Source organism: Scyliorhinus torazame, chromosome 5 (assembly GCF_047496885.1).
Source record: "Scyliorhinus torazame isolate Kashiwa2021f chromosome 5, sScyTor2.1, whole genome shotgun sequence".
Lineage (NCBI taxonomy): Eukaryota > Metazoa > Chordata > Chondrichthyes > Carcharhiniformes > Scyliorhinidae > Scyliorhinus > Scyliorhinus torazame.
Genome location: NC_092711.1, coordinates 246,203,128 through 246,229,401, shown reverse-complemented (window position 1 = coordinate 246,229,401; position 26,274 = coordinate 246,203,128). Strand labels below are relative to the sequence as shown.

The window sequence follows — 26,274 nt, the reverse complement described above, 5'->3', positions numbered from 1 at the left end:
TGCAGATATCACCTCTGAAGCATCAGTGCATTGAAACAAAGCTGCATCCTGAATAGACAACAGCAGTAGCAGGTTCTTGCGAGGAGCGCAAACACTGGCACAAATGTTTTGCTAGAATATGTGGAAATGCAACTTACCAAATGGATTGTGACAGTACCTCATGTAAGCACACCGACAATCCTAAAAATGAACAGAGATCACTGTCCCAAATGAAGACAATGAATGCTTTTTTTAAACAAAATTGAACAGCTGATAGTGCTTCCAGTAAGAGCTGGGACAATGTCCAGAGACAGCAAATAGAACTGAGAGAGAATGGCAATCATGTCCCAATACAAGATGGCAGCAGTTTCCGGAGTGTCGGTGCCCTGAGAGAGAGTGAACAGGACAATTGAAAGGAAACATAGGTGGCTGGGTATATCATGCATGAGAAATCTGCGGTCACTCATTTTGTCATCCTTCAGACATTGACTTTCACCCTGAAAGGTTCAAAAAGAGCCAATGAGGTATCAGAGTGTGTACTGAAACAGAACATTAAGAGGACTGCAATAGAATGTTAGCTGGATTCAGACAGAATGTTAGAAGGATTGAGACAGGATGTTAGGACTGAGACAGGGGGCGCAATCTACTGGCCATGTCACCCCTGGCGCGAAAACGAGTTGGCGGGTAGACACCCATCGGTTTCTGATTTAACTGGTCCACTCCCATTGGCAAAAATCAGGATCCCACTGTGGTACGGTGAGAAACCAATAATTATCAATTAAGGCCAAACTCCGTCCCACTAACGGGAAGGACCCAAAATCGAACGGCCTCCCATGATCTAACTGGATCCCCAGCTAGCAATCATGCGGGCGCTGTTTAGTACACCTATGTAAAAATGAAGCTAGCGAAGTGGCTGCTGAGGCAGTCCAAACAGGTGAGTAGCCATCTTGGAATCAAGCAGTCAGCTCTGTGGCACCAGGGCAGCTGTCCCAGTGCTTGGGGGTATGAGAGAGACCCGGAGGGGGACGGGCTCGGTGGTAGGGGCAATGCCCCTAGGCTGGGGGAGGGGCACAGTGACCACGGGTCTGGCATGCTACCCGCTGGATCGTGTGTATCTATAATGGGGGCAGCTTCAGCTGCTATCGGTCTGTTCCACCGAGCAACCCTGTGATGGAGTTCCGTCCATGGTAATACGATGAAGGTCAATTTAACCCCTGCTGACCGTGGTGGCCGCTGGCTACACAGCTGTAGACTATTGCTAGTGGGGAATTGGCAATTCTAGTAATGTGAGCACTTCACAGCTCCAAAGTGACTGCAGGCTGTGTGAGCTCTCCTGTTTTTTGCTGCAAAACTGCTTGAAGGCCGAGGGCATGATTCTTCGGCCACATAGCGTGCAAGCGAGAGCACAACACGGCCGCAGAATCCCGGGAGAGGCTTTCAGCGAGTCTTCTGACAGGCTCCATGCTTTACGGGATTCTCCAAAGTCCCGCGAGATGTCAGTCAGAACTCTGCTCTAAATGGCCGTGACCAAACAGCGGTCCTGGAAGTAGGTAGTAAACCTACTTATGGCCTACACATCTGGGACACACCGGCCTCCCTCGATTCTTCGGCATCCCAAGGGAGGCTGCAGCCGGGCGCCGATCAGTTCTGGTCCTCACAAACCTGGACCAGGCAGAACGGCACCCGGGGGGTGGGGTGGGGTCTCTCCCGGGCCATCGGAGACCCTTGGGTGGTCAGGGTAAATGCAGGCTGGCTCCCTGGCCCTCGCCCTGGAACAAGGGCACCTTGACATTGCCCAGCTGGCACCTTGGCACTGCCACCCTGGCACTGCCAAGGTGAATGGATGGTACCGCCAAGTCAGCAGGAGCACTGCCTGGGTACCAGGGTGGCAGTGCAAGGTTGCCCAAGTGCCAGGGTGGCACTGCCAAGGGCCAGGCGGAAAGGGGGGCCAAGCCCATGAAAAGAGGGTGGAGGGGGAGTTTGAAGGGTGGGAGAGTGCATGGCAGGTAAGTAGGGGCTGGAGGAGTGATGGGTGGGGGTCCTGGGGTCCTGTAAGGGGATTGAGGGTGCCTGAAGAGGGGGACACCCAGGAACCCCATTGTGGGGTGTCCTCACTTGGGGGGTGTGGGGTAGAGTCAATGTGTCTGGAGGGTGACATTGCCCATGGGTAGGAGGCGGCTACCTGCTTCTGGTGATCGTCAAGGTCACCGCAGCCCTGAACGTCTACGCCTCATAAAGTCCGACTGTTGTAATGAACTCGGTTTCCTAGTGCTGTTCTCCGAGAGACAACCCGTGCATTTCACTGGCTTGCCACAGGGAGTTAGGATTTCCCTAAAGTCCACGGAAATTGCAGTGATAATGAGCTGGATTTTAACTGGAAGCAGGTTTGTGGTCAGTGAGAAATGAATTCAACCCAAGCTTTTTCAACACCCAGGACTGGAGGCAACCAGTCAGCACCAAGATAACCCTCGGAGGTTGGGGCGAATCAAGACCATTATTGCAGGGTTCTTTCAGTTATATTCATTCCCTGGGTGGCGAGCATTTTTCCTATCCCTAATTACCTTTCAGGTGGTGGTGGTGAGCTGCCTTATTGAACCGTTGCAGTCCATGTGGTGTAGGTTAGGGACAGGGTTCCAGGATTTAGACCTGGCAACCGTGAAGGAACAGCAATATATTTCAAGATCAGGGTGGTGCGTGACTTCGAGGACAATTTGCAGGTGGTGGTGTTCCCATGTGTCCTCTACCCTTGTCCTTCTTGGTGGTAAAGGTCGGGGGGTTGGAAGGTGTTGTTGAAGGAGCCTTGGTGAGCTGCCTGGCCCCTTTAATGAGTTTTTGACATACCTTTGAGGGCCTCTTCCCCCATCTGATTTTTCTCACATTAGTTCCCATTGTGCATTCTGAGATCAATATGTCATTAGGGTCCTAACTGTGATGATTTGCATTAGCAGTCATGTAAATATTAACAGTTACGACCTCCAACCAGCAGGTGGCAGTACAGAACAATCACATGACCCTGTTACCTCGGGGAATCTGGAGATAGTCGTCATAGTGGATAGTTCATTTGTAGTAGCTCATAGATAATTATATAATAATAATTTAATAATAGATTTCAGTAGGTTTCATATTGTTAGCTTTTTAAAAAAAAAACATTTTTGTAATTCTACATTTTCACATTTTCCTTCAAAAATTTACACACCGCCCACAAACAGTAAATGGTAACAAATACAAAATCAATCCCCTTAACAATACCAATGATCCCATCCTCCCACCACCCCAAACAACGGCCCACCTGTAAATATATGCATCCAATAAACCAAACCCTCCCACGGTGGAAACAAAAAACAAAGGAGAAAAAGAAAAAGGGGTCCGGGACCACCCATGGTCACCATTGCCCTATAGAGTCCACTCCCCCTCCCCCTCTACACTCAACGCCATCCAGCCTCTGAAAGAGTACCGTACATGATACCCAAGAGTTGTACAACCCCCCCCCCCCCTCCCCTCCAAGTCTCCAGCTCCTCCAGTCCACTGCCTCTTGTAAAACTCCTCCTCCCAACCTCGGTTCCTTCCCCCCAACTTTCCACCCCGGCTAGACCACTCGGACCCTGTTCTGCCAGGCTCCGATGGCCGCAGCCCCTCCCCCCACCTCACTCCTGTTCACTGGCCGGCTTAAACCGGCCAGCGTGGAGGCCACCGCCCGGGTCTCTTTCCCCCTTGCCCGGCCCAAGGAAAGCCCAGAGATCCCCTTTTAGCACACAAACCCCGCATATCCACCTACACCTCAAAGAGTCCTCATTTCGAGTGAAAGTCCCATCCCTTCCCTTGTCCAAATATATACAACATTGGCTCCTTTAGCCCCTACACCCGCACGCAGTGAAACAAAAAAGAAAATGCAGTCATGAGGTTACATCGGCACATGGTCATTTCTCAATTTGTCAGTTCTGCCACAGTCCTTCTGCCTTCGCAAACTCCTCCGCTGCTTCCGTCATTCCAAAATAAAAGTCCCTGAGCTTATAAGTCACCCTCAGCTTCGCTGGATATACAATGCCGCACTGCACCTCGCTAATGTACAGTGCCCTCTTCACCCGGTTTGAAGGCAGCCCGCCTCCTCGCCAGCTCCACCGTAAAGTCCTGGTATACACGTATACCAGTTCCAGCCCCCTGCACCACCCGCTTCTGCTTGGCCCAGCTCAGGACTTTCTCCTTCACCCTGTACCTACGGAAGCACAGAGTCACTGCCCTTGGCGGCTCACTCGCCTTTGGTACAGGCCTCCACGACCGATGAGCCCGATCCAGTTCATATCGGGAGGGATCCTCCCCCTCCCCCAATAGTTTTGCCAGCAACGCGGCAAAATACTCAGTCGGCTTCGGTCCTTCAACTCCTTCCGGCAGCCCCACAATCCTCAAATTCTGTCGCCTGGATCTGTTTTCCAGGTCTTCCATTTTTCCTCGCAGACCCTTGTTAATGTCCATCACCTTCCGCATCTCCTTCCTCATCGAGGCAAGTTGATCACCGTGCTGCAATACCGTCTCCTCCACTTCCTTCAGCACCTCCCCTCTCACACCTCTGCCACTGCGCTCGCCACCGCCGTCATCACCGGGGAAATCGCCTCCTCCACCAGCGCACTCAAAACCTCCCTCATCTCCTTCCTCACCGACTCCATGCATTTTGCAAACTGCCTTTCGAATTCCGCAGCCATCACCTTAGTTATTTCTTCAGCTGTAAGCAATGTGGCCTCCCCTGGTGCTCCAGCCTCCATTTTCTTTACTGACCCCGCGGTGACCTTTCCACTCCCCGACAGACTTTCAGCCGCTTTTTTTACGGCCGTTTTTTTGCTGGTCTTCGACATTCCCCTCCTCTGTGCTGTCTCCCGACTTTTACTGCCTTCGCTGGCCCTAGGACTGAGCGTTAACCCCCGACAATGCCGTTCCTGAACGGGAGCCCTCCAACGCGCGGCTGCCTCCCGCACTCCGTCACCGGAAGTCTCCCGGTTTCATATTGTTATCTGACCCATGTTATTGTTTAACAAAAAATATTCAACTAGTCACTAGTGCACTAATTCCATCCGGCCAAGCACCAGACGTAACACTAACAACATCATAGAACCCCTGGGTCAGTCGGGCACGCTGGCTTAGTTAAGAGGGCGATGGACAGGAATTAAATGGGAACTAGGCAATAGGTGTCTGCCCAGCTTTTTAATTTCTGGGAAAATGGATGAGAATTCCACCCAAAATGTTCCAAGAGGACAGTGATTGAGAGAAACGTGACAGAGCGTCAACTAAAGTCAGTGAGGTGGGTGACTGTTTTTGCAGAAATGAAACTTCTATAAAAACAGCACGAGTCAGGTTTTGAGGAGTCGCAGAAAGATTTCTGACCACAAGTCAAATACATTTGGGGAACAAGGAGTATCCAGAGCAGAGCCAGTCTGTTGACTTGCACCAGCTGATTACAACATTGTTTGAAACTCCAGTGATAGCAGATGACTATGACCAGTTTAACATGAAAACAAATTGCTTAATTTGAAAGAAATACTATGCTTGGAATTTAACCTTATCTCTGGGTGAAAAAAGTTCATTATTTGGGGTGCTAATTACAGCGCACTGTACAAGTCTTTTGGTCACTTAGATTAACTGACGCCAGCTTTATTGAGTGAGTGGCTGGAGCGTGTTGCATTTTCAGATATTTTTCATAAATGAAAACGTCTCTAAAGCAGATTATTTCAAATTTAGCCTTGATCCGTGCTCACCCTAACGTTCAGAAGTAGGTTGAACCTCAGGCGAATTTAAATTAATCCTATGCACCAAGCATGTGCCTCACGTTAACAATCTACCCGTGAATCACTGGGGTATTCACGAGGTGTAGTTCATGTACCTACTCATGAACCGAGGAGAAAAATACTACGCTGCTGCCCCAAATCTCAGGCAAGAAACACAAAAAAAACTTTATCAAAAGTAGATTTATACTGAAGCAACCTAAATTTCCGGATAAAGCTTTAAATGTGCTTTAAACTCTATTTGGAACCTAAATAATTAGAATATTTGAATATTTAACCCCTTCAAACATGAAGGAAAGGGGCAAGGATTTTGTAATTCAAAATTGGAAATTTGTCACCAAACAGCCTCCAACTACTTTCAGATTTAGAGGTGATAGAATGGAGGCAGCTATCTGCTTCCACAACCTCCCTGGTAACGCGTTCCAGGCACTCACCACCCTCTGTGTAAAAAAACCTGCCTCTAAACTTTGCCCTGCAGACCTTAAACCTGTGCCCCCTGGTGACTGATCCCTCCACCCTGGGAAAGAGTCCCTGCCCATCCACTCTATTATCCATGTCCCTCATAATCTTGTAGACCTCTTATGAGGTCACCCCTCAACCTCGGTCTTTCTAATGAAAACAGTTCGTGTCTATTCAGCCTCTCCACATAGCTAATTCCTTATTACTAATTATTTGCTGCACTTGATTCATGTATTAGACACGCAGATCCTTCTACACCACGGCATTCTGCAGATTCTCTCCATTAAAATAGTATTCTGCTTTTCTATCCTTCTTGCCAAAGTGGACAACCTCACATTTTCCCACATTATACTCCATCTGCCAATTTTTTCTTCACTTATTTAACTATCAATATCCCTTTGCAGACTCATTTCTCCTCAGAAATTGCTTTCCTACCTATCTTTGTATCGTCAACAAATTTAGAGGCAATTTGCCCGTCATTAATATGAATAATTAATGCTGGAGGGCCTGGCATTGATCCCCGCGGCACTCCACTTGTTACAGTTAGCTAACCTGAAAGTTTCCTATTTATCCCGAATCCCTGTTAGCCACTTTTGTAAATGTAGCACTGGACTCTTTGTTCTACTCTTAGACAGTGACAATGTTCGGAGAGTTGGACTGTGGGAGGAAACCGGAGCACCCAGAGGAAACCCACGCAGACACAGGAAGAACATGCAGACTCCGCACAGACAGTGGTCCAAGCCGAGAATCGGACCTGGGACCCTGGAGCTGTGAAGCAACTGTCCTAAACACTATGCTACCATGCTGCCCACGATAGGCTGATGCAACAGTATTGCAGCAATAGGGTATTCAGCACAATTTTACTGAGTGTAAAACAGCAACATCATATAATAACAGGCAGTAAAATAAAGAACTTTTATATCGAAACCTCCGATAACTGACATTTTCTTTCAAAATTATCAGGAAATACTTGCTTATAAAACAAAGTGTGCTAGAGGAAATAGGTTTCTTCTTGGTTTCATTATCGACACTGCCTCTTTGTGCAAATGTTTACGCAACACCGGAGAATCCCGCCGGCATGGAGGACCAGAGCAGTCAATGAGCAGTCCCGAAAAGGAGAGTAAAAAATAGTTTATTTCCTACTCACGCTAGGAAATACAATAAGAAAGTAACTGTTCAAGTCCCAGCCGGATCATCCTGAGATGCCGGCTCCTACTGGGGCGACTTTTATTTTGGGGAATCAACAAACACGCTGCTGGGACTCATCTCCCTCAGCGGGGGAGCTCGTACTCCACGAGCCCCACAGGGAGATCAATCGGGGCATCCACTGGGCCTCACGGGGTTTATACCTTGTGGCGCACAAAGACTCCGTGAGACAAATAGAGTGAAGTCGATGAGGCTTTATTAAGCGTGTCTGTTCCCCAGCAGCCCGATAGTAAACTGGCCTGCGGGGGAAGGCACCGGCTTCTTATACTTCGCCTTCAGGGCAGAGTATGAGGTCAACGGCCAACCAGGACCCGGGATCTGTCAGCCAATGACATTAGGGCTTCCAGTCCCACATGACCCCCAATACATACTACCACATACCTGCAACCATGTGTATTATTTTATAAGTTGATGGTTAAACAGGGAATTAGCGGCTTGAATAATGAAAGTATTAAAAGTTGTTGGGATTGAACAGTAGAATAGAATTACACTATGGGTGATGGATGTGGTGAAAAAAGACATTGGGCAGGATTCTCTGTTGCGAGTCCGACCACTGCCAACAAGGACAGAGAATTTGGCGCTCAGCCAAATCTTCAGTCACTGCAGTGGGACCGGAGAATCCCGCCGGCATGGAGGACCGGAGAATCCCGCCGGCTTGGAGAAATGGAGAATCCCGCCGGCAAAGAGGACCGGAGAATCCCGCCGGCATGGAGGACCGGAGAATCCCGCCGGCATGGAGGAATGGAGAATCCCGGCGGCATGGAGGACCGGAGAATCCCGCCGACATGGAGGAATGGAGAATCCCGGCGGCATGGAGGACCGGAGAATCCCGCCGGCATGGAGGACCGGAGAATCCCGCCGGCATGGAGGAACGGAGAATCCCGCCGGCATGGAGGAACGGAGAATCCCGCCGGCATGGAGGAATGGAGAATCCCGCCGGCAAGGAGGACCGGAGAATCCCGCTGGCATGGAGGACCAGAGAATCCCGCCGGCATGGAGGACCAGAGAATCCCGCCGGCATGGAGGAACGGAGAATCCCGCCGGCAAGGAGGACCGGAGAATCCCGCTGGCATGGAGGACTGGAGAATCCCGCCGGCATGGAGGACCGGAGAATCCCGCCGGCATGGAGGAATGGAGCATCCCGGCAGCATGGAGGAACGGAGCATCCCGGCAGCATGGAGGAACGGAGAATCCTGGCAGCATGGAGGACCGGAGAATCCTGGCAGCATGGAGGGAGGAACGGAGAATCAAAGACATTAACGGAATCCATTTACCTCTCCCGAGAAGGGTAGCCTGTAAGTCGGGCATTAAACAAGCTGTAACCCTTACTAAGCAGAAAAGGGGTAACAAGCATTTCTGAACAGCAGAAGGTATGAGTGTATTTAGCCACCACATCATTAATACATACCCAATGCCATTGAATTGTTCTTAATCAAAGTGTTAACATACATTCAAGAGGCGATTTCAATGTGCTGTGCAGTGCTGGATGGTCACTTTCTTAAAGTGAATAAAGCAGGAGATAATAGAAGATCAGTCAACCCAAATGGATTTTGCTTTAGTGAGATGTGAATTAAAAAGGATTTGACGTTACTGTCCTGTTGCCCTGCCTCATGGGCTGCATCCCAGCACTGGCAAGAATCTGACAAGCAAAGAACAAAACAATCAAATCACAGCTTTCTGACAACGTATGTGGCGTCGTCACTTATCTTTTCTTTCAGGGCTGTGGAATCTGCGAACAGGATACTGCGCAATATATCCAGCAGCATCAAAGTCTTAGATTAGATTAAAGAAATAAGCGAGTCTGTAACATAATGGCATTAGTGACATACAACTGGTGGAGGTTTGGTGGGAGCAAAACAACTGCCCACGTAATCAGCTGTAAGAAGTCTTACAACACCAGGTTAAAGTCCAACAGGTTTGTTTCGATGTCACTAGCTTTCGGAGCGCTGCTCCTTCCTCAGGTGAATGAAGAGGTATGTTCCAGAAACATATATATATATATATATATATATAGACAAAGTCAAAATGCAAGTCAATGCTTTGAATGCGAGCATTTGCAGGTGATTAAGTCTTTACAGATCCTTCCAGTCGGGGAACACTTCAGCAATCAAGGGCATTCAGCCTCTGATCTCCGGGTAAGCGTTCTCCAAGGTGGCCTTCAGGACGCACGACAACACAGAATCGCTGAGCAGAAACTTACAGCCAAGTTCCGCACACATGAGTACGGCCTCATCCGGGACCTTGGATTCATGTCGCATTACATTCATCCCCCACCATCTGCCTGCGAAATCCTACCAACTATCCTGGCTTGACACAATTCACACCTCTTTAACCTGGTATTACCCCTCTGGATCTGTAAAGACTTAATTACCTACAAATACTCGCATTCAAAGCATTGTCTTGCATCTTTGACTTTGTCTATACATATGTTTCTGGAACATACCTCTTCATTCACCTGAGTACGGAGCAGCGCTCCGAAAGCTAGTGATTTGAAACAAACCTGTTGGACTTTAACCTGGTGTTGTAAGACATCTTACTGAGCTCACCCCAGTCCAACGCCGGCATCTCCACATCACGTAATCAACAGCTGCAACGCATTAAACATTGACATTGTTAGAAACATTGTGACACTATTGCACATGACATCTAAATGTTTATAACGTAGTGTTAGTTCCACAACCAGCTGGCATTCAAGCATCAAGAGCAAAGTCGTACCAAGCCTCCAATCTACAAATCTGCTTCCAATTGGCATTCATGGAGCACCGGATCACAGGAAGAACGATCACAATTGTCGGTGAAATCACACACACACTGATGGACAGGCAGTTGGACCAACCAGCACACACATAACATCGCAGCCAATCCCCAGTGAGAGCACACGCACTATAAAAGAGGGAACACCACAGTTCCCGCTCATTCTACCAGGAGATAGCTCAGAGCACAGAGCTCACAGCGCGCCACTCAGACATAGATCATGTGCTGAGTGCCTCACTAAGATAGTGATAGGGCTGGGTCCACACGTACCCAAGCCAGTAGTTAGTTGTTACCGTAGATTAGACAATAAAACAGAGTTGTACCATCTGAAAATCGCTTGTCACAAGTAGGCTTCAAATGAAGTTACTGTGAAAAGCCCCTAGTCGCCACATTCTGGCACCTGTTCGGGGAGGCTGTTACGGGAATCTACAGCCGTGTTGAATCATTTGTGCATCAGAACACCCAACACGACATGATACCAGTAGTGGACGCAAACCAGCGACTGTGAGACCTACCTGCACCCTTTCCGAAATCCACCATCCTGCTCCATGGAAAACATCAGCCCGCCGCAGCCGCTCTGAATCGCTGGTAATCTTGGCGTAAACTGGAAGCTGTTTAAACAGCGCTTCCAGCTCTTCCTCGAAGCCACAGACAGGGAGAATGCATCAGACACCAGGGAGATTGCCCTCCTCCTCGCCACGGCGGGGCAACAGGCCATCCACAGCTATAATTCCCTGGCATTCGCGGAAGGCAAGGACAAAACAAAATATAAGACGGTGCTTCTGAAGTTCGATGAACACTTCAGCGTGGAAGTCAATGAGAACTTCGAGAGGTACCTATTCCAGCAGCGCCTGCAGGGTAAGGATGAGCCTTTCCAATCTTACTCAACACACCTCTGAATCCTCGCGCAATCCTGCGGCTATGGGGCCACCTCCGACTCCATGATACGGGATCAGATAGTTTTTGGGGTCATCTCGGACATCCTACGCCAGCAGCTCCTTAAAATAAAGCGACTCACCCTAGTGACTGCCATCGAGACCTGCGTCCTCCATGAGAACGTAACCAGCCGGTACTCCCAAATCCAGGCTGCCGAAACGGCACAGGCCCCACGAGGCAGAGCGGGTCCAGTCAATCGAGTACCTCCCGGCCCGCGGCCCGGACGAGGGCGGCCATTTCGCGCACTTTGAGGCCTCCCGCGCTTGTACGTGCCAAAAGAGGGGACGTTGATGCAGAGGAACGTGATGCACATGTGCGCTCTATGCAGGACCGCACCGCGCGTGCATGGTGGCGCGACGAACGCCATGACGTCACGACGTGCGGCAACTGTGACTCCGCCCACTTAAAGCGGCAATGTCTGGCCAAAGCCGACAATGCCTACGATGTGGCAGGATGGGCCACTATGCTGCCTGCTGTCGAGCAGCTCAACCTGCCAACTCCCAACAATTCCGCCAGCCTCGCAGGGACGTGCGGGCGATTCAGCCCACCTTCACCGAGTCATATCCAGATAGTATGCAGACCGAAGACAGGGAGCCCTTCCGCGTTGCGGTAATCCACAAGAACCGGATGTCCCCAAGTCGGAACTACCAGCTGCTGCCAGTGAACAGCATTGATTCGGGCGATGTGTGGTGTGCCACGCTAACGGTCAACCGATCCCAGATCACATTCCGCCTGGACACTGGTGCCTCCGCCAATCTCCTCGCATGGTCAGCCTTCCAGACCTTGAAGGTTAAACCACCGATTCTGCCATCCCACTGTTAGCTGGTTGACTACAATGGAAATGTCATCCCGGCCACAGGGTCCTGCCAGCTCAAAGTTACACACAACTCACACAAAGCCACATTATCATTTGAAATTGTAGGATCCTCGAAGGACTCTGTTAGGTGCACAGGCGTGCAAGATCCTCCACCTCGTTCGGCGGGTACACACTCTGTCTCCAGAAGGCACGTCCGATTTCCCGAATGCAGACATTAGGGCGCAGCTCCACTCACGCCTCGCGCACAACCAGGAGGTTTTCAAGGGCATGGGCACACTGCCCTACACGTACAAAATACGGCTCAAACCGGACCCCACCCCGGTCATTCACGCACCTCATAGGGTCCCAGCACCACTCAAGGACCGCCTCTAGCAGCAGCTGCAGGACCTGCCGGACCAAGGAGTGCTTTCCCGGGTCATGGAGCCAACGCCATGGGTCAGCTCGATGGTGTGCGTCAAGAAGCCCTCCGGCGAGCTCCGGATCTGTATCGACCCAAAAGATTTGAATCACAACATTGAGGGAACACTACCCCATACCCAAACGAGAAGAAATCACGAGCGAGATGGCTCAGGCAAAAATATTCACCAAGCTTGATGCCTCAAAGGGCTTTTGGCAGATTCAATTGGATCAGTCCAGCAGGAAGCTGTGCACTTTAAACACTTCATTTGGCAGATACTGCTACAATAGGATGCCAATCGGCATCATTTCGGCCTCCGAAGTGTTCCATCGCATCATGGGACAGATAATGGAGGGCATCAAAGGGGTACGCGTCTACGTAGACAACATTATCATCTGGCCCACCACACCACAGGAGCACATCAGCCGTCTCCATCGTGTCTTTGCACAGATACGGGATCAGGGCCTGTGCCTTAACCGAGCCAAATGCTCTTTTGGCCAGACTGAGCTAAAGTTTTTGGGGGACCACATCTCCCGGTCGGGTGTGCGGCCGGATGCCGACAAAGTGGCAGCCATCGCAGCAGCCGTCAGACAAGAAGGCAGTGCTGCGCTTTCTCGGGATGGTCAACTTCCTGGGGAAGTTCATTCCTAACCTTGCTTCGCAGACGACTGCTCTTCGCCACCTGGTCAAAAAAACAACGGAATTCCAGTGGCTGTCCGCACACCAGAGTGAATGGGAGGAGCTCAAGGTCAAGCTCACCACCGCCCCGGTTCTGGCGTTTTTCGATACCACACGGGAAACAAAGATCTCAACTGACGCCAGCCAGTCTGGCATTGGGGCGGTACTCCTGCAACAGGATGACACTGCATCATGGGCTCCGGTTGCCTATGCGTCGCGGGCCATGACCCCCACAGAACAGCGCTATGCGCAGATTGAGAAGGAGTGCCTAGGCCTGTTAACTGGTATCGATAAGTTCCACGACTATGTATATGGTCTTCCGCAGTTCACTGTGGAGACCGACCATCGCCCCCTGGTTGGCATCATTCAGAAGGACCTCAACGACATGACCCCTCGCCTCCAGCGCATTCTGCTCAAGCTCCGGAGGTACGACTTCCAACTTGTCTACACCCCGGGGAAGGATCTCATTATCGCAGATGCTCTGTCCAGGGCGGTCAACACACCGCCCGACTCGGAGTGGTTCGTTTGTCAGGTCGATGCACAGGTAGCCTTCACATCGGCCAATCTGCCGGCCACTGATGCACGTCTGGCCCACATTCGCCGTGAGACTGCGGCTGACCCCCTTCTACAACGTGTGATGCGCCACATGACGGAAGGGTGGCTCAAGGGGCAGTGCCCTCAATTTTACAACGTCCGGGACGACTTGGCCGTCATTGATGGTGTCCTCTTGAAGTTGGACCGGATCGTGATCCCACACAGCATTCACCGGCTTGTCCTCGAACAACTGCATGAAGGCCATCTCGGAGTTGAAAAGTGCAGGCGGAGGGCCTGAGAGGCTGTGTACTGGCCGGGCATCAGCGACGACATCGCCAATATGGTGCTCAATTGTCCCACCTGCCAGAGGTTTCAGCCGGCGCAACCCCCTGAGACCCTTCAGCCCCATGAGTTGGTCACGTCCCCCTGGGCGAAGGTGGGCCTGGACCTCTTTCATACGCTCGGCAGGGACTACATTATTCTTATTGACTACTTCTCAAGTTATCCGGAGGTCATACGCCTGCACGACACAACGTCATCAGCTGTCATCCGAGCATGCAAAGAAACCTTTGCTCGCCATGGAATTCCGCTCACCGTCATGTCTAACAACGGACCTTGCTTTGCGAGTCAAGAACAGTCTTCCTTTGCCACTTCATACAACTTCACATACCTCAGTCGAATGGCAAGGCGGAAAAGGGCGTCCACATTGTGAAGCGGCTCCTCTGCAAGGCTGCTGATGCCAGATCCGACTTCTGTTTAGCCCTGCTGGCCTATCGCTCGGCCCACTGTCCACGGGCCTCCGCCGGCCCAGCTGTTGATGGGTCGCACCCTCAGGACCACTGTGCCGTCCATTCATGTTCCTGACCTCGACCATGCTCCAGTATTGCGAAGGATGCAACAACAGGGTGCTCAGCAGAAGGTGGCACATGACGCTTGGGCGACTGATCTTCTTGCCCTGGCGCCTGGAGACAATGTCCGCATACACCTACCGGAGGGTGGCTGGTTGGCAACCGCCGAGGTTCTCTGCCACGTGGCTCCCCGCTCATTCCTGGTTCGTATGCCCGATGGCTCTATTCGCCGCCGTAATCGGCCGGCCCTTCGTCTGGTTCTGCACTCGCTACGAGATCATGTACCGGTGCCACGCCTTCCTGTTGTCCCTGATGTTGACTTTGTTGAGCTTCCTGCCACTCTGCCTCTTCCTCTCTCGCCCGTGGCCAGGCCCATTCCTCAGTCGGTGGATCCTGACCCACCCTCGAGACAGTCAACCCAAATTCGTCGACCACCTGAGAGACTTGACTTATGAGCCTGTTAGCACATTGGACTCACTGAATTGTTTTACAGTACTGTTAATGAGTTTCTTTTCTTGTCGTTCATTGTTCCAGAGTTTTCTCTCGTCGTTTATTGATTGCATTTGTTCTGTTATTGGTACAACGTCGTTGTTCTGTTGCACCTGACACCTTCCTCTGTATATAGTTTAGCCTCATGTACTTGTTGTAAATATTGCACACACATACTCAGTACACATTTCTATTTATTAGCATGTAGGCACATATCCTTTGTGAGAGGGGGGGATGTCATGATATCCACATCAGTATATCATGGTGCAATCACACACACACTGATGGACAGGCAGTTGGACCAACCAGCACACACATAACATCGCAGCCAATCACCAGTGAGAGCACGCGCACTATAAAAGAGGGAACACCACAGTTCCCGCTCATTCTACCAGGAGATAGATCAGAGCACAGAGCTCACAGCATGCCACTCAGACATAGATCATGTGCTGAGTGCCTCACTAAGATAGTGATAGGGCTGGGTCCACAGGTTAGCTGGTGAAGCACGTACCCAAGTCAGTAGTTAGTTGTTACCGTAGATTAGACAATAAAAGAAAGTTGTACCATCTACAGCCGTGTTGGATCATTTGTGTATCAGAACACCCAACACTACAACAATCAAAGTTTAGCAACAACCCCAAGTTCATTGGAGACCAAGTGGAAGAGGTAAAAGCGGCTTTGGGTACAAATAGAAACAGCTTGTCCAGAGAAAATGGGTGAGAATGAAAGAAGTGGCATATTAAATATCACACACACACACAGGACAAGACAGGTTCAGCAAACGTTAGCAAATAGCTGTAGTTACTCAGTTGCCAAGTGCTCTAACAATTAATTGCGTTTATTTACTAATTTGAGGGACTACACACCTCCCAAACTCATGACCAAGCCGCTAGATTGATTGATCACAGCCTTTGAGCAGGTCATTCACCCTCCCTCTTTCTATTAGTCAGCCCCTAGGATGACGTGCTTCCACACTAAACAGTTCTCAGGTGAGGGAGGAGTCCAATGCGGGACCTAAAGTCTCTGTCACAGATGGGACAGATGGTGGTTGGAGGAAGGGGTGGATGGGGTACCCTGGTTGCTACATATTCCTTTCACTGTTGACACGTGGCTTCAGCTTGCTCTACTTCAGGCAGTTTTGGGACAGGGATTCCCAGGTGTCAGGAGGAATGTTGCACTTTTACAAGGAGGCTTTGAGGGTGTCCTTGAAGCATTTCCTTTATTCTCCTGGAACTCGCTTGCTGTGTCGAAAATCCAAGTAGAGCGTTTACTTAGGGAGTCTCGTGTCAGGCATGTGGACGGTGTGACCCATCCGGCAGAACTGTTCGAGCGTGCTCAATGCTTCAATGCTGAGGATGTTGGCCTGAGTGAGAACGCTGACTTTGGTGCATCTATCCTGCCAATGGATTTGTAGGCAGTGCTTGTGATTCTTCTCCAGGGTTTTGAGATGCCTGCCGCCCATAGTTCACATCTCTGAGCCACACAGGACGGTCATTGCTACTGCTCTGCAGACCATGAGCTTGGTGATAGGTCTGAGGTCCTGGTCTTCAAAAGCTTTCTTCCTCAGGCGACCGAAGGCCGTGCTGACACACCGAAGGCAGTGTTGAACCTCATTGTTGCTGTGTGCCCGTGTTAAAAGTGGGCTCCCAAGATATGGAAAGTGGTCCACATTGTCCAAGGAAGGAATATCAAAGTTGTTGTATGCTACACAGGGACTAGTGGAGCTTAGTGGCCATTTTTGCAAAACCACAAAGCAGAGGTACAGCCGCTCACTGCTGAGGTAATGTAGATGTCAGCACTTTTGCTGTGTGTTTGTTCATTCTCCGATCATTCTGCTGCGTAATAGACCCATTTGGTTAATGATTACATTAATTTAATTAATCAAATGGCTGTATCACACAGTAGAATGATCTGAGAGCCAACAAACAGGGAGCAAAAGTGCTGGCATCGACACTACCTTAACCACAAGGAGCCGTACACAATTCCTGACACAAGGTGCTTGTCCCTGTCACGGAAAGCAACTGCCGTGATCTCCGCCTGTCCTCCTGTACGAAATCAAAGCACCGGGCTCACAAGACCCGCAGTTATTTTCCACTCTGGACGTGAAGGATCTACTTCAGTAAATGGTTGCAATATATCAGACAGCTAAGTGACGCATGCATTTTCATCACGATTCACCCTCAGAACTGAGTTAGTAGCCGAGTTACTTTTAACCCGTCGTAAGAGAATTGTAACAAGCTTGGCATCTTGACAAAGGGTCAGCAAGTGGTAACATGACATTGGGACGGTAATGCAGAAACATCTTTTGTGTTTGATGAAGCAAGGAGAGTTCTGACCTGTACTCACTCTCGAGGAGTCCCCAGGGATTAACGATTAATTTACTGGACACTGCTGCGAGCTATCCAGGAGCAAAATGTTGGGCATGAAAAGAATAATGTTTCTTTTTCATTTCTTGTTATGAACATTTTAGAGATGGAAAATGAGGCTGTTAGACTATGTGGGGCGGTTTGAGACATGAAATCAAATAATTAAAACCTGGAGTGCTCCCCCCAATGTTAGCGCAGGCATCGATTTCCCTTATCTTGAAACGAGATAAAGATCCAGAAAACTGTGGGTCGTATAGGCCGATCTCCCTGCTAAATGTGGACGCAAAATTGTTGGCAAAGAGCTTGGCCACCCCGGACTGTGTTCCGGGGCTAATAGGAGAGGACCAGGCGGGGTTTAAGGGACGACACCAAGCATCCAACATTAGGCGGCTCCTTAACGTAATAACGATGCCTGCGGAGGGGCGTGAGGTCGAGGTGGTGGTGACCATAGATGCAGAAAGGCCTTTGACTGGGTGGAGTGGAAATATTTATGGGAGGTACTGGGAAGGTTTGGATTCAGGCATGAATTTGTGGATTGGGTCCAGTTGCTCTATCAGTCACCGGTGGCAAATGTAAGGACAAATCGGATACGATTGGAATATTTTAACCTGTGTCGGAGGAGGAGACAGGGATGTCCACTCTCCCCACTACTGTTTGCCCTGGCCATCGAGCCGTTGCCAATGCCGCTGCGAACATTGAACATTTGGCGGGGGATAGTGAGGGGGGGGGGGGGGGGGGGGTGGAACACAGGGTCTCGCTCAATGCGGACAATTTGCTCCTTTATATAACAGACCCATTGGGGGGGGGGATTGCAGGAATTATGGGGATACTGGAGGAATTTGGCCGGGTCTCAAGTTATAAGCTGAATATGGGCAAGAGCGAGGTTTTGCGATCCAGGTAAGGTGTAGGAGAGGAGGTTGAGGGAGATGTCGTTCAAGGTGGTGGGAGGGAGTTTTAGGTACCTGGGTATTCAAGTGGCACAGGCCTGGGGTCAACTTCATAAACTAAATTTGGGCAGACTAATAGAACAGATGAAAGGGGACTTCCGAAGGTGGGACGTGCTCCCGCTGTCTTTGGCGGGGAGGGTACAGACTGTGAAAATGACAGTCGTCCCGAGACTGCTGTTGGTTTTTCAGCGTCTCCCAATTTTCATCCCTAAAGTGTTTTTTAGGAAGATGAATGCGGCGACCTCGGGTATTGTCTGGGCCGGGAAAACCCCGCGGGTGAAGAAGGTCCTACTTGATCGAGGGCGCAGGGAGGGGGGGGGGGGCTGGTCCTTCCGCACTTTATCAACTATTACTGGGCGGCTAGCATATCGATGGTTAGGAAATGGATAGTAACAGGGGTCGGTGTGGGAGCGGGTAGAGGTGGCATCTTGCAAGGGCACGAGTCTGAAGACTTTGTTAACGGCATCTCTGCCGTTCTCGCCGACTTGGTACTCCACAAGCCCGGTGGTGGTGGCAGCCCTGAGGGTGTGCGGAGAATGGAGGCTGCACATGGGACTGGAGGGGGCGTCGGTGTGGTCACCTAGGGGAGGAAGGTGGACGGAGGCTTTAGGAGGTGGCAGGGATCAAGAGATTCGGAGATCTTTTTATTGAAGAGGGTTTCCTGAGATTTGAGGAGCTAGAGGAGGAGTCTGTGTTGCCAGGTGGGAATAGATTCCGGTACTTGCAAGTGCGGTACTTCCTGCGCCTCCAACTATCCTTAGGATAAGGTGATGTCAAAAACAGGGGTAGGGAAGGGGAAGGTCTCAGAAATATATAAGGAACTGATGGAGTGGGAAGGTGTTCCAATAGGGCAGGTGAAGTGGAAGTGGGAGGGAGAATTGGGAGGAGAGTTGGAATTTGGGTTATGGGAGGAGGCCCTGAGGTGAGTCAATGCATCCTCGTCGTATGCCCGGCTTAGCCTAATCCAATTTAAGGTGGTCCACAGGGCTCGTATGACTGTGGCCCAGATGAGCAGGTTTTTTGAGGAGGTGGAAGACAGGTGTGGGCGGTGTCCTGCAAATCATGTACATATGTTCTGGCCACGTCTGAGACCGAGGGGATTTTGGTAGGGATTTGCAGATGTCATGTCTGAGGTCCTGGAAGGGAGGGTGACGCCGAGTCCAGAGGTGGCAATCATAGAATCATGGAATTTACAGTGCAGAAGAAGGCCATTCGGCCCATCGAGTCTGCACCGGCCTTTGTAAAGAGCACCCCACTTAAGCCCATGCCTCCAACCTAATGTTTTTGGACACTAAGGGCAATTTAGCGTGGCCAATCCACCTAACCTGCACATCTTTGGACTGTGGGAGGAAAGCGGAGCACCCGGAGGAAACCCACGCACACACGGGGAGAACGTGCAGACTCCGCACAGACAATGACCCAAGCCAAGAATCGAACCTGGGACCATGGAGCTGTGAAGCAACTGTGCTAACCACTGTGCTACCATGCTACCCGGTTATTTGGAGTGTCGGAAAATCCGGGAGCCTTTGCCTCCGTGGTGGCCCAGAGATGGATTTTGCTGGGATGGAGGGACTCGGAGCCTCCAAAGCGGGGGTTTGGGTCAGGGACATGGCGGGGTTTCTCAGGTTGGAGAAAACCAAATTCGTCTGAAGGGGTTCGTTACAGGGCTTCGCTCGGAGGTGGCAGCCGTCGACTTCTTCAAGGAAAATTAGTTTGTCAGCAAGTGGGAGGGGGACGGCGGGGAAAGGAGGGAGGCATGGAAGTGACGAATAAGGGTAGGAAAACCAACGAAGGGAGAACTGTGAGATGGAACATGATAGTCAGGGTCTATGATTGGGGGGGGGGGGGGAGATAGCTATGTTATTGTGGGTTTTTTGTGTTTGTTGGATCTTTCTGATTAAAAAAGTGTTAAAGTTATAAATGCTTTAATAAAATATTTTCTAAAAAAAAAATTAAAACCTCCAAGTTGTGAACTTCAGGCCTGTGCTGAAACTAGCGTCTCAGTTGGAAGATGTCAGATTAAAGAAAGAACCCAGTGCTCGTCCATCTTGAAATAAACATATTTAAATTGTCCACACAAGCTATCAGATAAATGTCTGCCCCCATGTTTAATGCTTCTGATCATGATGCTGCCCATTGCTAGAGGAGACAGAGCACACGCCCACAGAGTGGGGGGGGGGGGGGGGGGGGCAGAAAGAGCAGGGAAAAAAAGAAGAGTCATAGCCAGACTTCTTTCATATACTTTCCAATATGGAGCTTTGCGCTGTATTTACACATTTGTAGCACTCTACCTGAGGACAAGCCTGATTTCAAGCAGTGCCGTTAGGTAAATGAGGTAATGCCATTGTTTTCTGGTTTGCATCCTTAACCTTGCTAGTTTAAATCCCCGACCTTACTGTCATGTTGCCCTGCCTTACTGTGCTGCATCGCAGCACTGGCAAGAATCTGACAAGCAAAGAACAAAACAATCAAATCACAGCTTTCTGACAAAGTATGTGGCGTCGTCACTTATCTTTTTCTTTCAGGGCTGTGGAATCTGCGAACAGGATACTGCGCAATATATCCAGCAGCATCAAAGTCTTAGATTAGATTAAAGAAATGAGTGAGTCTGTAACATAATGGCATTAGTGACATACAATTGGTGGAGGTTTGGTGGGAGCTAAGCAAATGCCCACGTAATCAACAGCAGCAACGCATTAAAATAGCCCCTTTAAAATAGCAAACAAAATTTGAGACCGAGGCATACAAGGAGATATTAAGGCAGATGACCAAAAGCTTGGTCAGAGAGGTAAGTTTTAAGAAGCATCTGTAAGCAGGAGAAAAAGATAGAGGGAAAAGCAGGAGAACATTCCAGAGCGTAGCATATTGGGGATGCACGGAAGGCCAGAGTTGGAGCGACGCTGAGATCTTGGAGGACTGGAGGGCCAGAGGAGGTTACAGAGAAAGGGATAGAAGAGTCCATGGAGGGATTTGAAAACAATTTTAAAATTAAAAGCAGAATTTTAAAATTGTGGTGTTGCTGGACCAATAGAGGGGTAAAAATGTATAAATGAGGCAGGAAACATTCATGACATAGTAAGAAAAATTACTTACATGAGACATTTTAATTTGGATAATTGTGAATAAAGTGTAGCCCACGCACAGCTGCTCTGTACACTGTAGCTCACAGGCTACTCAGCATCTCCTTTAACAAGGCTAATGGTCCACAGTATCTGAATGACCTCTCCGTCCCCCTCTCCAGGGAGTTCACAAGTCTCTCAATGTCTCTGAACAATCTCATCAATCAGCTTGCTGATGTAGACCGTAGTCTGGGGGAGGTGGGGGCAGGTAGATAGATTGGCCAAGCTAGTTAGAAACTGCTCACCCACAGCAAGCAGGCAAATAGCTGCTCTCTTCTCTCATAAACAGGCTCCTTCCCTGAGAGCAGCTGACGCAGCTCTGTGCATGCCTGGGTAACCTAGCACTGTGCTTATGGCTGCCTGCCACTATCTTTGTGACCCCACAAAAATACAGCTTGCCGCACAGCATGAATCAATTATCAATTGATTTCTCAAACTTCAAGGCAGAATTAACTCGCTCCAGACTGTCAGAACCAATATTTTATTAACAGGAGATAAGTGCCGGTTTGGTGGCTCTGAGTCCAATATCCAAGAACCTGTCCAGCACTTGAGCACAGGAACTAGGCTGACCCTCCAGTGCTGCCCTCTGAGAACCCCCGAGATGCTTGAAAACTAGCAGTTTTAAACCAAACCAAAATCTGGCAAAGCCTAAGAAAACGGAAAAACTCAAGAACAACCACAACATGTGAAGATTTTTTAAATTCGTTCGTGGGATGTGGGCTTCGCCAACATTTATTGCCCATCCCTAATTGAGTGGCAGTTAAGAGTCAATCACATTGCTGTGGATCTGGAGTCACATGCTGGCCAGACCAGGTAAGGATGGCAGATTTCCTTCTCTAAAGGATAGGATTGAACCAGATTGGTTTTTACTACAATCGACAATGGTTTCATGGTCATCATTAGACTTTTAATTCCAGGTTTTTATTGAATTCAAATTCCTCCATCTGCAGTGGTGGGATTTGAACCTGAGACTCCAGTGCAGTACTGGGGTCTCTAAATTACTAGTCCAGTGACAAGACCACTACACCACCGCCTTCCCGATAAGTAGTTATAATCGGCTTTGTACCTCAAGCAGTACATGATAAATTTTCTCAAATTGCGGAAGTCTAGAACCATTAGGTAGTGAAAGTCTAAAGGAGGATTCAACATTGAGGTTGTCTATCTGGGAGGGGAATGGTATGCTCCTTCACAAAGGTCCCACAGGGTCCAATTTTACGGACTAATTGCAGTGGGGACGGGATGGAAAACGCGGAGACCTGTTCAAAAGTTCATTGTACGAAGTCTTACAACACCAGGTTAAAGTCCCACAGGTTTGTTTCGATGTCACTAGCTTTCGGAGCGCTGCTCCTTCCTCAGGTGAATGAAGAGGTCTGTTCCAGAAACACATATATAGACAAATTCAAAGATGCCAAACAATGCTTGGAATGCGAGCATTAGCAGGTGATTAAATCTTTACAGATCCAGAGATGGGGTAACCCCAGGTTAAAGAGGTGTGAATTGTATCAAGCCAGGACAGTTGGTAGGATTTCGCAGGCCAGATGGTGGGGGATGAATGTAATGCGACATGAATCCCAGGTCCCGGTTGAGGCCGCACTTATGTGTGCGGAACTTGGATATAAGTTTCTGCTCGGCGATTCTGCGTTGTCGCGGGTCCTGAAGGCCGCCTTGGAGAACGCTTACCCGGAGATCAGAGGCTGAATGCCCTTGACTGCTGAAGTGTTCCCCGACTGGAAGGGAACATTCCTGCCTGGTGATTGTTGCGCGATGTCCGTTCATTCGTTGTGCCCACCATCTGGCCTGCAAAATCCTACCAACTGTCCTGGCTTGGTACAATTCACACCTCTTTAACCTGGGGTTACCCCATCTCTGGATCTGTAAAGATTTAATCACCTGCTAATGCTCGCATTCCAAGCATTGTTTGGCATCTTTGAATTTGTCTATATATGTGTTTCTGGAACAGACCTCTTCATTCACCTGAGGAAGGAGCAGCGCTCCGAAAGCTAGTGACATCAAAACAAACCTGTTGGACTTTAACCTGGTGTTGTAAGACTTCGTACTGTGCTCACCCCAGTCCAATGCCGGCATCTCCACATCAAAAGTTCATTGACTTTGGCGGGATCAGAATATTCTGCTGGTAAGAAGATTCATAAAATTCTGCCCTTAATATTAATATTATACATCCTGGGTTAATTTTTAAGTGCAATGTTTAGATGATCAATTTTAAAAAGGGGAAAAAAACCACTTTGGGTGGGATTCTCCATCCGCCGCACCGGTTTTCTGGTGCATCCCAGCTGGCAGCGGGATCCTCCATCCTGCCAGCCAACCAGTGGGGTTTCCCCATTGTGTGCCACCCCACGCTGTTGGGAAATCCACGGGCGTGGGTGTGCTGCCGGCGAGGCAGAGGATCCGGCCGTTGGAGAATCCAGCCCTTGAACTTTCAACAGAATCACTTCTTTCGCCACTCATTCTCAGCTAATTTTGGTAATTTCTTTCCTCCTCCACTTCCTCTTCCTTCAGCCTCTCCTAGTACTTCTGTCAATTGCTCTCCCTTCGTTACCATCCATTTACCCTCATCTCTTTATTGCACTATTTACTTTCCATTGTCATTCATTCCCCCTTCAATTTTCAATCCTCTTTGCTGCTACCAATCCTACTTCCTGCCATTTTTCCTCACCCCACTCCCATTTTCCCTCTGCCATGACTTCACCATATGTTCATCACAAAGTAAGTCCTGTTTGTTATAAACTCATCTTTCTCTCTCCTGTACATTCTCCCTTTCCCTTGCTGTCTATTCGGTCTCCTACCCTTTAGAATCACAGAACGTTTACAACACAGAAGGAGAAAATGCTGGAAAATCTCAGCAAGTCTGGCAGCATCTGTAGGGAGAGAAAAAAACTATTTTCTCTCCTTACAGATGCTGCCAGGTTTGCTGAGATTTTCCAGCATTTTCTCTTTCGTTTCAGATTCCAGCATCCACAGTAATTTGCTTTTATACAACACAGAAGGAAGCCACTTGGCCCACCAATTCTGTGACAGCCCTCTGTAAAGGCAACTCACCTGGTCCGACTCCCCCACCTTTTAAAAAAATAAATTTAGAGTACCCAATTCATTTTTCCAAATAAGGGGCAATTTTACATGGCCAATCCACCTAACCTGCACATCTTTGAAACCCACGCAGGCACAGGGAGAATGTGCAAACTCCACGCAGACAGTGACCCGGGGCCGGGATCGAACCTGGGACCTCAGCGCCGTGAGGCAGCAGTGCTAACCACTGAACCACCGTGCCGCCATACCTCTCCCCCATCTGTCCCCTGTAGACTTGTGAATGTTTTATCTTCAGATAATTATCCAATTCCTCCTTGTCTGCATTTAATGCTTTCCCCATATTCTTCCCTGTCACTTCTGAATTCCATCTCTTCTATACTGTTTCCCTCAACCGTTTCCCTCAACCTATTGATATGCTAGTGCTGTGGTTATCGCAATGGACTAGCAAACCTGCCGAAGAAAGTTTAAATCCAACCTCAGCAAGTTGTGAATTGAATCCAATTAAGGTGGTAGGTGGACTAACACCAGAAAAATCTATTCCAAAATCTGCTGGGTTGTTTTAAAAATCTGACGAGTTTAGTGATGTCCTTCAGTAAAGGTAACCTCCCGACCATTTGGTCTACATATGACGCTTGTTCACACTCTGTGTTTGACTCTTATTGTAACTCATCATTCTGATTTACAGAGAAAGTGCACTTTCATTTTGAAAGATCAAAAAAAAATCTGTTTTTTCATTAAGGTATCTGGAGCATGTGTTTGACATTTCCAGGTAATTCATACAAAGACTAGGCTGTCTGATGCCAAATAAATGAATAATATAACAAATGACCATATTGCTTTGCGAAGTGCAATTGTATGTCGTGATACATGACAGTGTTTCTACTGGGCACCATGCATTCCAACCCGAGTAGCACAGAGGCAAAGGAGTATCAATGGTGCTTTCAGCGATGGTTGCTGTTCACAGATGGTAATGAGCCAAACTCTGCACTGTTAGTAATGACACGTAATGAACAGGTGATCCCTGTTCCTCACACACGGCACAAATCTCTGCCAGTTGCTCAATTGTTAAGTGCCCTGAATGCATGTTCTAGACAGGAAGAGTCCATTTTGAATTTTGGTTTACTGACAATGGCTGTGATGGCGAAACGGTTGATCATAATAGCACCAACATTCTTGGAATAGGAAGGGGCACAAAGAAAAATCTAAATGTGGTAGGGGCCCCTTGCTCCTGCTCACTATCTAAGTACTTTCACTGAAAATCCTGTTTGAATGATTAGTGAAGATAGGGTTTGGTTCTATTGTGATACCTACTGCAGTTGAATAGTCTGTTGATGCTGTCCAGGTCAATAATGAAGAACAGCCAATGCGTTAGCCACAATGCCCTCACCTTAGGGATATTTGAGTTTGGGATGATGTGTTCTTTGGCCAGAGGTCTTCCCCGGAACATCAAGCCATTGTTGTCAGGGAACATCTAAAAAAGCAGGACTTGCATTTGTATAGCGCCTTTCACAAGCTCAGAGCACCCTAAAGGGCTTTACAGCTGAAGAGGTGCTTCTGAAATTTCTTGCCTATGTTAAGAAATGTGACAGCCAATTTGTACACAGCAAGCTCCCAGAAACAGCAATGTGGCAATGAGCAGATAATGGTTTCATCTAACGGCTGAGATGCGTCTGACCCGGGATGTGTCTCGACTGGTAAATCTCATGAGAGGCGTCGGTTGGCACTGGTCTCCACAAACGGGTCCAGATATACTGGCACTTGGCAGGCCTCGCAGGCGATCGGGGGTCCCTGGGTGTTCAGGCTCTGGACAGGATGGTACCTTGGCACCACTGATGCCACTCAGGCACCCTGGCATTGCCAGCCTGGCACCCTGATAGTGCCACCTGGGCACATTGATTGTGCCACCTGGGTGCCAGCTTGGCACAGCCA

At 49.2% G+C, this 26,274-nt stretch overlaps 1 protein-coding gene across 1 annotated transcript in view; it reads right to left on the bottom strand.

Moving 5' to 3' along the window:
* mpp1 (MAGUK p55 scaffold protein 1) overlaps positions 1 to 21,298 on the bottom strand; it is a 101,017-nt gene extending 79,719 nt beyond the window's left edge. The window contains exon 1 of the mRNA XM_072505284.1: positions 21,275 to 21,298. Within this exon, the coding sequence (XP_072361385.1) occupies positions 21,275 to 21,283 (9 nt within the window). The 5' untranslated portion in view covers positions 21,284 to 21,298. The remainder of the gene's footprint in view (positions 1 to 21,274) is intronic.
* Between the last annotated feature and the right edge of the window lie 4,976 nt (positions 21,299 to 26,274).